The sequence below is a fragment of the Coregonus lavaretus genome (genome assembly GCF_964263955.1).
Source record: "Coregonus lavaretus genome assembly, contig: HAP1_SCAFFOLD_311, whole genome shotgun sequence".
In the NCBI taxonomy this organism is placed as follows: Eukaryota; Metazoa; Chordata; class Actinopteri; order Salmoniformes; family Salmonidae; genus Coregonus; species Coregonus lavaretus.
Window position 1 is genome coordinate 211,622 of NW_028156404.1, and position 17,429 is coordinate 229,050.

The window sequence follows — 17,429 nt, forward strand, 5'->3', positions numbered from 1 at the left end:
GTGTGTGTGTCTGTCTGTGTGTGTCTGTGTGTGTCTGTCTGTGTGTGTGTCTGTGTGTGTGTGTGTGTCTGTGTGTGTCTGTCTGTGTGTGTGTGTGTCTGTGTGTGTCTGTGTGTGTGTGTGTGTGTGTCTGTGTGTGTGTGTCTGTGTGTGAGTGTGTGTGTGTGTGTCTGTGTGTGTGTGAGTTTGTGTGTCTGTGTGAGTGTGTGTCTGTGTGTGTGTCTGTGTGTGTGTCTGTGTGTGTGTGTGTGAGTGTGTTTGTCTGTGTGTGTTTGTGTGTGTATGTGTGTGTGTGTGTGTCTGTGTGTGTGTGTGTGTCTGTGAGTTTGTGTGTCTGTGTGAGTGTGTGTCTGTGTGTGTGTCTGTGTGTGTGTGTGTGAGTGTGTTTGTGTGTGTGAGTGTGTATGTGTGTGTGTGTGTGTGTGTGTGTGTGTGTGTGTGTGTGTGTGTGTGTGTGTGTGTGTCTGTGTGTGTGTGTTTGTGTGTGTCATTGTCCTCTCAGTAAGCCACATAAAGGCTCTGCCATCAGGCTGTGATCGCTCCACTCCTCCACCTGATTGGCTGTTATCTAAATGAATCAATGGTCTCTACCAAGCCCTGAACCCTGAAAACTGGAGGTCATACATCATACAATGTGATTTTCTGGATTTTTGTTTTAGATTCCGTCTCTCACAGTTGAAGTGTACCTATGATAAAAATTACAGACCTCTACATGCTTTGTAAGTAGGAAAGCCTGCAAAATCGGCAGTGTATCAAATACTTGTTCTCCCCACTGTATCTATAACGGTTATAGTCTGATATACGTTTAATCCATAAAAATATATCGATAAAAAAATCTATAAATGTAATAGTCTACAGAATTTTTGTCGATAAATACAGTACATTTACATTTTAGTCATTTAGCAGACGCTCTTATCCAGAGCGACTTACAGTTAGTGAGTGCATACAAAAAAATCATACTGGCCCCCCGTGGGAATCGAACCCACAACCCTGGCGTTGCAAGCGCCATGCTCTACCAATTTATACACGGGGCCATGTATAAAGGTAACAATCTATGTTTATTCCAATAATCTCTGTTTATTTTAGAGTTCGATTGAGCAGAAATTATCCTTTTGTCCCTGAGTCTAAGACACTTGTTGATGCTTGGCGTGGCATACAATTTCCCTTAAATACTCCAATAAACATTGGGCTTAAACTGGACAACAACTGGACAACAAAACCTCCCATCCTACAACATGTAAACAGAGTAACTGTCCTTGGGAGACTCCCAGCTCCAGCTGAACACAATTATACACTTCACATATACCTCCTCTTGAACTAGCTAAATCAGATCTATTGAAACAATACAGATATGTAGTGTTTATTTAATGTAGTCATTATTTGAATTCATATTAATAAAGTCAGTTAATCTTTACTTTGGTTCATAAAAAAAAAAAGTTGATTGAAATTTACTTACATTTTCCTAAATAAATAAACAACACATTTCAATGATGTCCTATGAAATTAATACACATAATTAATTATATAGCAAACTTAAGTTCTTGCAATTTTATGACCCTGTAAAAAAAGAAAAATACATATTTCAACCAATTTTCATATTATTTTGTTTCAAAAGATGTAAAGATTATTTAGAGAGATTCTCCCAACTTTACGTTGAGCCCTAAAAACCACTGGTGACTTGTTTCCTCCTGAAGGTGCAACACTGGAAATAGCGATGAACCAACAGAACAGATGGTTGTGTCTGTGTGTTTTCCAGCTTCAATATGTAGCTGGTCTCAGGATGCCTCCCAAATGGTGTTTACGTCCTAAAAGCTTGTTTCCTTTACAGTGTGAAACTGTTCTCTATCTTTTAGTCGAAGTCACCAGGAATTTATATCCCTTGTGTTGTTCCTGGCTCCCTTTATTAGAATGAAAAATTAGAAAAGCTTTTCAAGACAGAATCAATGTGGATCAATAAGGAATGACATATTTTGTCCATCTTTAGACGTCACCAAAAATGTGAAAATGTGTCATCTACGATTTGTAATTCTTACAGTGTCACGTATTGTTGCCGTCTTTGGATTTCCTGTTCTTTCTGATCCTTTGTTCAATTATTATTATGGCGACATGTAGTTGCATCATTGGTCCAGTTCTAAGAGTGAATTATAGAAATATCTTTAGCATCAGTCAGTTAGCGGGCTGATGAAAGCTTGGCTGCTTTCTGTTAAGCAGCTGTCTCAGTGTCCTAACTGTGTCCAGCCCAGCTGCTTTCTACTGAACTTGAACTGAAAATAGCTCATATCAATATATGTAGCCTTAGAAATAAAGTTCATGAAATCAATAACTTCCTAACATCAGATAACATTCACATATTAGCCATTTTTGAGACTCACTTAGATAATTCATTTGATGATACAGCAGTAGCAAGACAAGAATACTAAATCTATAGAAGAGACAGAAATGCTTATGGGGGAGGTGTTGCTGTATATATTCAGAGCCATATCCCTATAATGCTTAGAGAATATCTTATGTCAAGTGTTATGGAAGTGTTGTGATTGCAGGTTCACCTGCCACATCTAAAGCCTTTTCTTTTGGGGTGCTGCTATAGGCCACCAAGTGCTAACAGTCAGTATCTAAATAATATGTGTGAAATGCTTGATAGTGTATGTGATGTAAACAGAGAGGTCTACTTTCTTGGGGACCTGAATATTGACTGGTTTTCATCAAGCTGTCCGCTCAAGAGGAAGCTTCTCACTGTAACCAGTTCCTGTAATCTGGTTCAGGTTATTAATCAACCTACCAGGGTGTTTACAAACACTACAGGAGCAATATCATCCACATGTATTGATCACATTTTTACCAATACTGTAGAACTTTGTTCTAAGCTGTATCCGTACCCATTGGATGCAGTGATCACAATATAGTGGCTATATCCAGGAAAGACAAAGTTCCAAAAGCTGGGCCTAAAATAGTGTATAAGAGATCATACAAAAGATTTTGCTGTGACTCTTATGTGGATGATGTAAAAAAAATGTTGTTGGTCTGATGTGATTAATAAGGAGTATCCAGACGCTGCAATTGATGAATTTATGAAATTGCTTCTTCCAATTATTGATAAACATGCACCTGTTAAGAAACTGACTGTTAGAACTGTTAAGGCTCCATGGATTGATGAGGAATTGAAAAACTGTCTGGTTGAAAGAGACGGGGCAAAAGGAGTGGCTAATATGTCTGGCTGCACATCTGACTGGCTGACTTACTGCAAATTGAGAAATTATGTGACTAAACTCAACAAAAAGAATAAGAAACTGTATTATGAAACCAAGATCAATGATATAAAGAATGATGGAAAAAAACTTGAGTACTTTAAATGAAATTATGGGCAGAAAGACAAATTCAACTCCATCTTTCATCAAATCAGATGGCTTATTCATCACAAAACCATTTGATGTTGCCAATTATTTGAATGATTACTTCATTGGCAAAGTGGGCAACCTTAGGCAGGAAATGCCAACGGTGAACAGTGAGCCATCTTATTCATGCATCAAAAAACAAATAATGAAAGAAAAGCATTGCATGTTTGAATTTTGTAAAGTTAGTGTGGGAGAGGTGGAAAGATTATTGTTATCGATCAATAATGACAAACCTCCTGGCATTGACAACTTAGATGGAAAGCTACTGAGGATGGTAGCTGACCCTATAGCCACTCCTATCTGTCATATCTTTAATCAGAGCCTAGAGGAAAGTCTTTGTCCTCAGGCCTGGAGGGAAGCCAAAGTAATTCCGCTACCCAAGAATGGTAAAGCAGCCTTTACTGGTTCTAACAGCAGACCTATCAGCTTGCTGCCAGCTCTTAGCAAACTGGTGGAAAAAATAGTGTTTGACAAAATACAATGCTATTTCTCTGTAAACAAATGAACAACAGACTTTCAGCATGCTTATAGAGAAGGGCACTCAACATGTACTGCACTGACACAAATGACTGATGATTGGTTGAAAGAAATTGATAATAAGAATATTGTGGGAGCTGTACTGTTAGATTTCAGTGCAGCCTTTGATATTATTGACCATAACCTGTTGTTGAAAAAACTTTTTGTGTTATGGCTTTTCAACCTCTGCCATATCGTGGATTCAGAGCTATTTATCTAATAGAACTCAGAATTTTCTTTAATGGAAGCTTCTCTAATGTCAAACATGTAAAGTGTGGTGTACCACAGGGCAGCTCTCTAGGTCCTCTACTCTTTTCTATTTTTACCAATGACCTGCCACTGGTATTAAACAAAGCATGTGTGTCCATGTATGTTGATGATTAGACCATATACACATCAGCAACTACAGCTAGTGAAGTCACTGAAATCCTAAACAAAGAGTTGCAGTCTGTTTTGGAATGGGTGGCCACTTATAAACTGGTCCTGGACGTCTCTAAAACTAAGAGCATTGTATTTGGTACAAATCATTCCCTAAGTTCTAGACCTCAGCTGAATCTGTTAATGAATGGTGTGACTGTAGAACAAGTTGAGGAGACTAAATTACTTGGCGTTACCTTAGATTGTAAACTATCATGGTCAAATGGGGAGAGGTCTGTCCGTAACTTGCAGCACTGACACCACACTCCAAAAAGGAAGTTCTGCTGGCTCTAGTTTTGTCTAATCTTGATTATTGTCCAGTCGTGTGGTCCAGTGCTGCAATGAAATACCTAGTTCAGCTGCAGCTGGCCCAAAACATAGCGACGTGTCTTGCTATTCATTGTAATTGGAGGGCTGATATAAATACTATGCATGCCAGTCTCTCTTGGCTAAGAGTTGAGGAGATACTGACTGCATCAAATGGAAGAAACAAAAAAGAACTGTAAATCTCCCTCGGCCTGGGGCTCCATGCAAGATCTCACCTCGTGGAGTTGTAATGATCATGAGAACGGTGAGGAATCAGCCCAGAACTACACGGGAGGATCTTGTCAATGATCTCAAGGCAGCTGGGACCATAGTCACCAAGAAAACAATTGGTAACACACTACGCCGTGAAGGACTGAAATCCTGCAGCGCCCGCAAGGTCCACCTGCTCAATAAAGCACATATACAGGGCCGTCTGAAGTTTGCCAATGAACATCTGAATGATTCAGAGGAGAACTGGGTGAAAGTGTTGTGGTCAGATGAGACCAAAATCGAGCTCTTTGGCATCAACTCAACTCGCCGTGTTTGGAGGAGGAGGAATGCTGCCTATGACCCCAAGAACACCATCCCCACCGTCAAACATGGAGGTGGAAACATTATGCTTTGGGGGTGTTTTTCTGCTAAGGGGACAGGACAACTTCACCGCATCAAAGGGACGATGGACGGGGCCATGTACCGTCAAATCTTGGGTGAGAACCTCCTTCCCTCAGCCAGGGCACTGAAAATGGGTCGTGGATGGGTATTCCAGCATGACAATGACCCAAAACACACGGCCAAGGCAACAAAGGAGTGGCTCAAGAAGAAGTACATTAAGGTCCTGGAGTGGCCTAGCCAGTCTCCAGACCTTAATCCCATAGGAAATCTGTGGAGGGAGCTGAAGGTTCAAGTTGCTAAACGTCAGCCTCACAACCTTAATGACTTGGAGAAGATCTGCAAAGAGGAGTGGAACAAAATCCCTCCTGAGATGTGTGCAAACCTGGTGGCCAACTACAAGAAACGTCTGACCTCTGTGATTGCCAACAAGGGTTTTGCCACCAAGTACTAAGTCATGTTTTGCAGAGGGGTCAAATACTTATTTCCCTCATTAAAATGCAAATCAATTGATAAAATGTTTGACATGCGTTTTTCTGGATGTTTTTGTTGTTATTCTGTCTCTCACTGTTCAAATAAACCTACCATTTAAAATATAGACTGATCATGTCTTTGTCAGTGGGCAAACGTACAAAATCAGCAGGGGATCAAATACTTTTTTCCCTCACTGTATGCCACCAGGGGTCTTTTCACAGTCTCCAAATCCAGAACAAATTCAAGAAAGCGTACAGTATTATATAGAGCCATTATTGCATGGAACTCCATTCCATCTCATATTGCTCAAATTAACAGCAAACCTGGTTTCAGAAAACAGATAAAGCAACACCTCACGGCACGACGCCTCTCCCCTATTTGACCTAGATAGTTTGTGTGTCTGTAGCTCAATTGGTAGAGCATGGCGCTTGTAACGCCAGGGTAGTGGGTTCGATCCCCGGGACAACCCAATCCGTAAAAATGTATGCACACATGACTGTAAGTCGCTTTGGATAAAAGCGTCTGCTAAATGGCTTATTATTATATTATGTATTGATATGTAGGCTACGTGTGCCTTTATAAAAACAATTATGTAGTTCTGTCCTTGAGCTGTTCTTGTCTGTTAATGTTCTGTATTATGTCATGTTTCATGTTTTGTGTGGACCCCAGGAAGAGAAGCTGCTGCTTTTGAAACAGCTAATGGGGATCCTAATACAATACCAAATACCAAAATACCAACTCTGAAACTCTCTGCATCTGTGTTTGTTTGTAATAATGCAAAGTGGATGGCTACTCAGTGCTCATAAGCGTGCGTGTCTATTGTTTTATCATGTTAGAAAGGTAAACTGTGTTAGAAATATGTATTTATTTAACCTTTTTTAACTAGGCAAGTCAATTAATAAATATATATAATACATGTAGGAAAAAACATCATGACAAGAGAGAGAGAGAGACCACAACACTACATAAAGAGAGACACCACAACACTACATAAAGAGAGACACCACAACACTACATAAAGAGAGACACCACAACACTACATAAAGATAGACACCACAACACTACATAAAGAGAGACACCACAACACTACATAAAGAGAGACACCACAACACTACATAAAGAGAGACCACAACACTACATAAAGAGAGACACCACAACACTACATAAAGAGAGACGCCACAACACTACATAAAGAGAGACACCACAACACTACATAAAGAGAGACACCACAACACTACATAAAGAGAGACGCTACAACACTACATAAAGAGAGACACCACAACACTACATAAAGAGAGACACCACAACACTACATAAAGAGAGACCACAACACTACATAAAGAGAGACACCACAACACTATATGAAGAGAGACACCACAACACTACATAAAGAGAGACGCCACAACACTACATAAAGAGAGACACCACAACACTACATAAAGAGAGACACCACAACACTACATAAAGAGAGACACCACAATACTACATAAACAGAGACACCACAATACTACATAAAGAGAGACGCCACAACACTACATAAAGAGAGACACCACAACACTACATAAAGAGAGACACCACAACACTACATAAAGAGAGACACCACAACACTACATAAAGAGAGACACCACAACACTACATAAAGAGACACCACAACACTACATAAAGAGAGACCACAACACTACATAAAGAGAGACACCACAACACTACATAAAGAGAGGCACAACACTACATAAAGAGAGACACCACAACACTACATAAAGAGAGACAACACAATACTACATAAAGAGACACCACACAACACTACATAAAGAGACACCATAACACTACATAAAGAGAGACACCACAACACTACATAAAGAGAGACACCACAACACTACATAAAGAGAGACGCCACAACACTACATAAAGAGAGACACCACAACACTACATAAAGAGAGACGCCACAACACTACATAAAGAGAGAAGCCACAACACTACATAAAGAGAGACACCACAACACTACATAAAGAGAGACACCACAACACTACATAAAGAGAGACACCACAACACTACATAAAGAGAGACACCACAACACTACATAAAGAGAGACGCCACAACACTACATAAAGAGAGACGCCACAACACTACATAAAGAGAGACACCACAACACTACATAAAGAGAGACGCCACAACACTACATAAAGAGAGACGCCACAACACTACATAAAGAGAGACACCACAACACTACATAAAGAGAGACACCACAACACTACATAAAGAGAGACGCCACAACACTACATAAAGAGAGACACCACAACACTACATAAAGAGAGACACCACAACACTACATAAAGAGAGACACCACAACACTACATAAAGAGAGACACCACAACACTACATAAAGAGACACCACAACACTACATAAAGAGAGACCACAACACTACATAAAGAGAGACACCACAACACTACATAAAGAGAGGCACAACACTACATAAAGAGAGACACCACAACACTACATAAAGAGAGACAACACAATACTACATAAAGAGACACCACACAACACTACATAAAGAGACACCATAACTTTACATAAAGAGAGACACCACAACACTACATAAAGAGAGACACCACAACACTACATAAAGAGAGACGCCACAACACTACATAAAGAGAGACACCACAACACTACATAAAGAGAGACGCCACAACACTACATAAAGAGAGAAGCCACAACACTACATAAAGAGAGACGCCACAACACTACATAAAGAGAGAAGCCACAACACTACATAAAGAGAGACACCACAACACTACATAAAGAGAGACACCACAACACTACATAAAGAGAGACACCACAACACTACATAAAGAGAGACGCCACAACACTACATAAAGAGAGATGCCACAACACTACATAAAGAGAGACGCCACAACACTACATAAAGAGAGACACCACAACACTACATAAAGAGAGACCACAACACTACATAAAGAGAGACGCCACAACACTACATAAAGAGAGACACCACAACACTACATAAAGAGAGACACCACAACACTACATAAAGAGAGACGCCACAACACTACATAAAGAGAGACACCACAACACTACAGAAAGAGAGACCACAACACTACATAAAGAGAGACACCACAACACTACATAAAGAGAGACGCCACAACACTACATAAAGAGAGACACCACAACACTACATAAAGAGAGACACCACAACACTACATAAAGAGAGACAACACTACATAAAGAGTGACACCACAACACTACATAAAGAGAGACACCACAACACTACATAAAGAGAGACACCACAACACTACATAAAGAGAGACGCCACAACACTACATAAAGAGAGACGCCACAACACTACATAAAGAGAGACACCACAACACTACATAAAGAGAGACACCACAACACTACATAAAGAGAGACGCCACAACACTACATAAAGAGAGACACCACAACACTACATAAAGAGAGACACCACAACACTACATAAAGAGAGACACCACAACACTACATAAAGAGAGACACCACAACACTACATAAAGAGACACCACAACACTACATAAAGAGAGACCACAACACTACATAAAGAGAGACACCACAACACTACATAAAGAGAGGCACAACACTACATAAAGAGAGACACCACAACACTACATAAAGAGAGACAACACAATACTACATAAAGAGACACCACACAACACTACATAAAGAGACACCATAACTTTACATAAAGAGAGACACCACAACACTACATAAAGAGAGACACCACAACACTACATAAAGAGAGACGCCACAACACTACATAAAGAGAGACACCACAACACTACATAAAGAGAGACGCCACAACACTACATAAAGAGAGAAGCCACAACACTACATAAAGAGAGACACCACAACACTACATAAAGAGAGACACCACAACACTACATAAAGAGAGACACCACAACACTACATAAAGAGAGACACCACAACACTACATAAAGAGAGATGCCACAACACTACATAAAGAGAGACGCCACAACACTACATAAAGAGAGACACCACAACACTACATAAAGAGAGACCACAACACTACATAAAGAGAGACGCCACAACACTACATAAAGAGAGACACCACAACACTACATAAAGAGAGACACCACAACACTACATAAAGAGAGACGCCACAACACTACATAAAGAGAGACACCACAACACTACAGAAAGAGAGACCACAACACTACATAAAGAGAGACACCACAACACTACATAAAGAGAGACGCCACAACACTACATAAAGAGAGACACCACAACACTACATAAAGAGAGACACCACAACACTACATAAAGAGAGACAACACTACATAAAGAGTGACACCACAACACTACATAAAGAGAGACACCACAACACTACATAAAGAGACACCACAACACTACATAAAGAGAGACACCACAACACTACATAAAGAGAGACACCACAACACTACATAAAGAGTGACACCACAACACTACATAAAGAGAGACACCACAACACTACATAAAGAGACACCACAACACTACATAAAGAGAGACACCACAACACTACATAAAGAGAGACACCACAACACTACATAAAGAGTGACACCAGAACACTACATAAAGAGCTACATAAGAAAACAACACAACAGGGTAGCAACACAAGATAAAGTATAAAATACATTTTGATTTGTTTAACACTTTTTTGGTTACTACATGATTCCATATGTGTTATTTCAAAGTTTTGATGTCTTCACTATTATTCTACAATGTAGAAAATAGTAAAAATAAAGAAAAACTCTTGAATATGTAAGTGTGTCCAAACGTTTTACTGATAGTGTATATATATATATATATACACAGACACACATATATACAAATTGTCCAAAAAAGGAAATACTCAAATATATATATATTTTCACAACTATTTTTTAGATAAATCGATTTATATTTGAATATACCTGTAAATATGAACTTCTTAGCTTCTCATCTATACTGATAAATGTGTGTGTGTGTGCATGTGATTGTGCCGTGTGTGGATGTATGTGTAGTGAGTAATATACCCAGGCTACTGAGGGTTCAACGGGCTCTAATTTGGGACTCCCTCTGCTGTCATGACAGGCCTCTCCTTGATGGGTGGCCTCACCATCTGCTGTCATGACAGGCCTCTCCTTGATGGGTGGCCTCACCATCTGCTGTCATGACAGGCCTCTCCTTGATGGGTGGCCTCACCATCTGCTGTCATGACATGCCTCTCCTTGATGGGTGGCCTCACCATCTGCTGTCATGACAGGCCTCTCCTTGATGGATGGGCTCACCATCTGCTGTCATGACAGGCCTCTCCTTGATGGGTGACATCACCATCTGCTGTCATGACAGGCCTCTCCTTGATGGGTGGCCTCACCATCTGCTGTCATGACAGGCCTCTCCTTGATGGGTGGCCTCACCATCTGCTGTCATGACAGGCCTCTCCTTGATGGGTGGCCTCACCATCTGCTGTCATGACAGGCCTCTCCTTGATGGGTGGCCTCACCATCTGCTGTCATGACAGGCCTCTCCTTGATGGGTGACCTCACCATCTGCTGTCATGACAGGCCTCTCCTTGATGGGTGGCCTCACCATCTGCTGTCATGACAGGCCTCTCCTTGATGGGTGGGCTCACCATCTGCTGTCATGACAGGCCTCTCCTTGATGGGTGGCCTCACCATCTGCTGTCATGACAGGCCTCTCCTTGATGGGTGGCCTCACCATCTGCTGTCATGACAGGCCTCTCCTTGATGGGTGGCCTCACCATCTGCTGTCATGACAGGCCTCTCCTTGATGTGTGGGCTCACCATCTGCTGTCATGACAGGCCTCTCCTTGATGGGTGGCCTCACCATCTGCTGTCATGACAGGCCTCTCCTTGATGGGTGGCCTCACCATCTGCTGTCATGACAGGCCTCTCCTTGATGGGTGGCCTCACCATCTGCTGTCATGACAGGCCTCTCCTTGATGGGTGGCCTCACCATCTGCTGTCATGACAGGCCTCTCCTTGATGTGTGGGCTCACCATCTGCTGTCATGACAGGCCTCTCCTTGATGGGTGGCCTCACCATCTGCTGTCATGACAGGCCTCTCCTTGATGGGTGTGAAAAATTAAGGATGAAGTCGTGTTTTCCAGTTGAGCTTCTCAGGCCTGTCAAAGGTTAAGGAAACATGCCACCATGAAAACACTAAAACACTGTCTCTGTGTTGGGGTACTACTCCAGAAACTAACATGCATTTTTCTCCAACACCATGAGAAGTGCTCCAGAACTTAACCTGTAGTTTCCTCCAACACCATGACAACTGCTCCAGAAACTAACCTGTAGTTTCCTCCAACACCATGACTACTGCTCCAGAAACTAACCTGTAGTTTCCTCAAACACCATGACTACTGCTCCAGAAACTAACCTGTAGTTTCCTCCAACACCATGAGAACTGCTCCAGAAATTAACCTGTAGTTTCCTCCAACACCATGACTACTGCTCCAGAAACGAATCTGTAGTTTCCTCCAACACCATGACTACTGCTCCAGAAACTAACCTGTAGTTTCCTCCAACACCATGACTACTGCTCCAGAAACGAACCTGTAGTTTCCTCCAACACCATGACTAACCTGTAGTTTCCTCCAACACCATGACTACTGCTCCAGAAACTAACCTGTAGTTTCCTCCAACACCATGACTACTGCTCCAGAAACTAACCTGTAGTTTCCTCCAACACCATGACTACTGCTCCAGAGACTAACCTGTAGTTTCCTCCAACACCATGACTACTACTCCAGAAACTAACCTGTAGTTTCCTATAACATCATAACTAACCTGTAGTTTCCTCCAACACCATGACTACTGCTCCAGAAACTAACCTGTAGTTTCCTCCAACACCATGACTACTGCTCCAGAAATTAACCTGTAGTTTCCTCCAACACCATGACTAACCTGTAGTTTCCTCCAACACCATGACTACTGCTCCAGAGACTAACCTGTAGATTCCTCCAACACCATGACTACTGCTCCAGAGACTAACCTGTAGTTTCCTCCAACACCATGACTAACCTGTAGTTTCCTCCAACACCATGACTACTGCTCCAGAAACTAACCTATAATTTCCTCCAACACCATGACTACTGCTCCAGAAACTAACCTGTAGTTTCCTCCAACACCATGACTACTGCTCCAGAAACGAACCTGTAGTTTCCTCCAACACCATGACTACTGCTCCAGAAACTAACCTGTAGTTTCCTCCAACACCATGACTACTGCTCCAGAAACTAACCTGTAGTTTCCTCCAACAACATGACTACTGCTCCAGAAACTAACCTGTAGTTTCCTCCAACACCATGACTACTGCTCCAGAGACTAACCTGTAGTTTCCTCCAACACCATGACTACTGCTCCAGAAACTAACCTGTAGTTTCCTCCAACACCATGACTACTGCTCCAGAAACTAACCTGTAGTTTCCTCCAACACCATGAGAACTGCTCCAGAAATTAACCTGTAGTTTCCTCCAACACCATGACTACTGCTCCAGAAACTAATCTGTAGTTTCCTCCAACACCATGACTAACCTGTAGTTTCCTCCAACACCATGACTACTGCTCCAGAAACTAACCTGTAGTTTCCTCCAACACCATGACTACTGCTCCAGAAACTAACCTGTAGTTTCCTCCAACACCATGACTACTGCTCCAGAGACTAACCTGTAGTTTCCTCCAACACCATGACTACTGCTCCAGAAACTAACCTGTAGTTTCCTCCAACAGCATGACAACTGCTCCAGAAACTAACCTGTAGTTTCCTCCAACACCATGACAACTGCTCCAGAAACTAACCTGTAGTTTCCTGCAACACCATGACTACTGCTCCAGAAACTAACCTGTAGTTATCTCCAACACCATGACTACTGCTCCAGAAACTAACCTGTAGTTTCCTCCAACAGCATGACAACTGCTCCAGAAACTAACCTGTAGTTTCCTCCAACACCATGACTAACCTGTAGTTTCCTCCAACACCATGACTACTGCTCCAGAAACTAACCTGTAGTTTCCTCCAACACCATGACTAACCTGTAGTTTCCTCCAACACCATGACAACTGCTCCAGAAACTAACCTGTAGTTTCCTCCAACACCATGACTAACCTTTATTTTCCTCCAACACCATGACTACTGCTCCAGAAACTAACCTGTAGTTTCCTCCAACACCATGACTAACCTGTAGTTTCCTCCAACACCATGACTACTGCTCCAGAAACTAACCTGTAGTTTCCTCCAACACCATGACTAACCTGTAGTTGTCCTCCAACACCATTCCTACTGCTCCAGAGACTAACCTGTAGTTTCCTCCAACACCATGACTACTGCTCCAGAAACTAACCTGTAGTTTCCTCCAACACCATGACTACTGCTCCAGAGACTAACCTGTAGTTTCCTCCAACACCATGACTACGGCTCCAGAAACTAACCTGTAGTTTCCTCCAACACCATGACTACTGCTCCAGAAACTAACCTGTAGTTTCCTCCAACACCATGACTAACCTGTAGTTTCCTCCAACACCATGACTACTGCTCCAGAAACTAACCTGTAGTTTTCTCCAACACCATGACTACTGCTCCAGAAACTAACCTGTAGTTTCCTCCAACACCATGACTAACCTGTAGTTTCCTCCAACACCATGACTACTGCTCCAGAAACTAACCTGTAGTTTCCTCCAACACCATGACTAACCTGTAGTTGTCCTCCAACACCATTCCTACTGCTCCAGAGACTAACCTGTAGTTTCCTCCAACACCATGACTACTGCTCCAGAAACTAACCTGTAGTTTCCTCCAACACCATGACTACTGCTCCAGAAACTAACCTGTAGTTTCCTCCAACACCATGACTACTGCTCCAGAGACTAACCTGTAGTTTCCTCCAACACCATGACTACTGCTCCAGAAACTAACCTGTAGTTTCCTCCAACACCATGACTAACCTGTAGTTTCCTCCAACACCATGACTACTGCTCCAGAAACTAACCTGTAGTTTTCTCCAACACCATGACTACTGCTCCAGAAACTAACCTGTAGTTTCCTCCAACACCATGACTACTGCTCCAGAAACTAACCTGTAGTTTCCTCCAACACCATGACTACTGCTCCAGAAACGAACCTGTAGTTTCCTCCAACACCATGACTACGGCTCCAGAGACTAACCTGTAGTTTCCTCCAACACCATGACTACTGCTCCAGAAACTAACCTGTAGTTTCCTCCAACAGCATGACAACTGCTCCAGAAACTAACCTGTAGTTTCCTCCAACACCATGACTACTGCTCCAGAAACTAACCTGTAGTTTCCTCCAACACCATGACTACTGCTCCAGAGACTAACCTGTAGTTTCCTCCAACACCATGACTACTGCTCCAGAAACTAACCTGTAGTTTCCTCCAACACCATGACTACTGCTCCAGAGACTAACCTGTAGTTTCCTCCAACACCATGACTACTGCTCCAGAGACTAACCTGTAGTTTCCTCCAACACCATGACTACTGCTCCAGAGACTAACCTGTAGTTTCCTCCAACACCATGACTACTGCTCCAGAGACTAACCTGTAGTTTCCTATAACATCATGACTAACCTGTAGTTTCCTCCAACACCATGACTACTGCTCCAGAGACTAACCTGTAGTTTCCTATAACATCATGACTAACCTGTAGTTTCCTCCAACACCATGACTAACCTGTAGTTTCCTCCAACACCATGAGAACTGCTCCAGAGACTAACCTGTAGTTTCCTCCAACACCATGACTACTGCTCCAGAGACTAACCTGTAGTTTCCTCCAACACCATGACTACTGCTCCAGAGACTAACCTGTAGTTTCCTCCAACACCATGACTTCTGCTCCAATGACTAACCTGTAGTTTCCTCCAACACCATGACTACTGCTCCAGAGACTAACCTGTAGTTTCCTCCAACACCATGACTACTGCTCCAGAGACTAACCTGTAGTTTCCTATAACATCATGACTAACCTGTAGTTTCCTCCAACACCATGACTACTGCTCCAGAAACTAACCTGTAGTTTCCTCCAACACCATGACTACTGCTCCAGAAATTAACCTGTAGTTTCCTCCAACACCATGACTAACCTGTAGTTTCCTCCAACACCATGACTACTGCTCCAGAGACTAACCTGTAGATTCCTCCAACACCATGACTACTGCTCCAGAGACTAACCTGTAGTTTCCTCCAACACCATGACTACTGCTCCAGAAACTAACCTGTAGTTTCCTATAACATCATGACTAACCTGTAGTTTCCTCCAACACCATGACTACTGCTCCAGAAACTAACCTGTAGTTTCCTCCAACACCATGACTACTGCTCCAGAAATTAACCTGTAGTTTCCTCCAACACCATGACTAACCTGTAGTTTCCTCCAACACCATGACTACTGCTCCAGAGACTAACCTGTAGTTTCCTCCAACACCATGACTACTGCTCCAGAAACTAACCTGTAGTTTCCTCCAACACCATGACAACTGCTCCAGAAACTAACCTGTAGTTTCCTCCAACACCATGACTACGGCTCCAGAAACTAACCTGTAGTTTCCTCCAACACCATGACTACTGCTCCAGAAACTAACCTGTAGTTTCCTCCAACACCATGACTACGGCTCCAGAGACTAACCTGTAGTTTCCTCCAACACCATGACTACTGCTCCAGAAACTAACCTGTAGTTTCCTCCAACACCATGACTACGGCTCCAGAGACTAACCTGTAATTTCCTCCAACACCATGACTAACCTGTAGTTTGCTATAGAGGGAATAGGGAAAATAGGGGGATGAGGGGAACAATCCCTGATCCTCTCTGCAGGAATAAAAGATTGAGTCTGAATGTTTTCATCACAAACAGAAACAGGCAGCTAAAAAGTGAAGTGACTGAATATGGGGGCCAACACCCTCATATAACCCTCTATATCACTCCTTAGCTGAATAAGTCTGTCTTGTTAACACCGACAGCCTTGAACCTGCAGAACGGAGGGAATAAAAGTTTGTGGAGGCCAGAGCCAAAATATTGAAACATTCCTTTAGCAACAGTAATGCGCACACACACACACACACACACACACACACACACACACACACACAGACACACACACACACACACACACACGGTGGCCACACAGAGACAAAGCTAACCTGACATTCCTGTGTAATTAAGCCATCTCTCTTACAGCACGTTCCTGTAGACGAAAGGGGACCAGCCAGGAACACCAGGGGGGGCAACAGAGCACTGCCATAGAAGGTGTCCCATTTGGAACCCTATTCCCTGGGCCAGGGCCCGTAGTGCACTACATATGGACCATAGGGATCTGGTCTAAAGTAGTGCACTACATAGGGAATAGGGTGCCATTCTCTGGTCTAAAGTAGTGCACTACATAGGGAATAGGGTGCCATTCTCTGGTCTAAAGTAGTGCACTACATAGGGAATAGGGTGCCATTCTCTGGTCTAAAGTAGTGCACTACATAGGGAATTGGGTGCCATTTGGGATACACCCACAGAGGCCTGCTGCTGGCCACTCACATCTGTAATCACTATTCAACACATAATGACCATGAATGCCGTTTAAATGTAACACTCAGCAGACGCAGTGTTCAGAGCAGTGATGGTTAAATTGTGATCCCACTTGGCCTTTCAAGAGACAGAAAAGACA

General features: G+C 42.5%; 1 protein-coding gene across 1 annotated transcript in view; it reads right to left on the minus strand.

The window, feature by feature from the left end:
* Positions 1 to 2,555, minus strand: part of LOC311126397 (uncharacterized protein) — a gene marked incomplete at both ends in the record, with an annotated part of 38,005 nt that extends 35,450 nt beyond the window's left edge. Inside the window, 2 exons of the mRNA XM_084200402.1 lie at positions 187 to 318; positions 2,547 to 2,555. Of these exons, the coding sequence (XP_084056528.1) occupies positions 187 to 318; positions 2,547 to 2,555 (141 nt within the window). The remainder of the gene's footprint in view (positions 1 to 186; positions 319 to 2,546) is intronic.
* Positions 2,556 to 17,429: the final 14,874 nt, after the last annotated feature.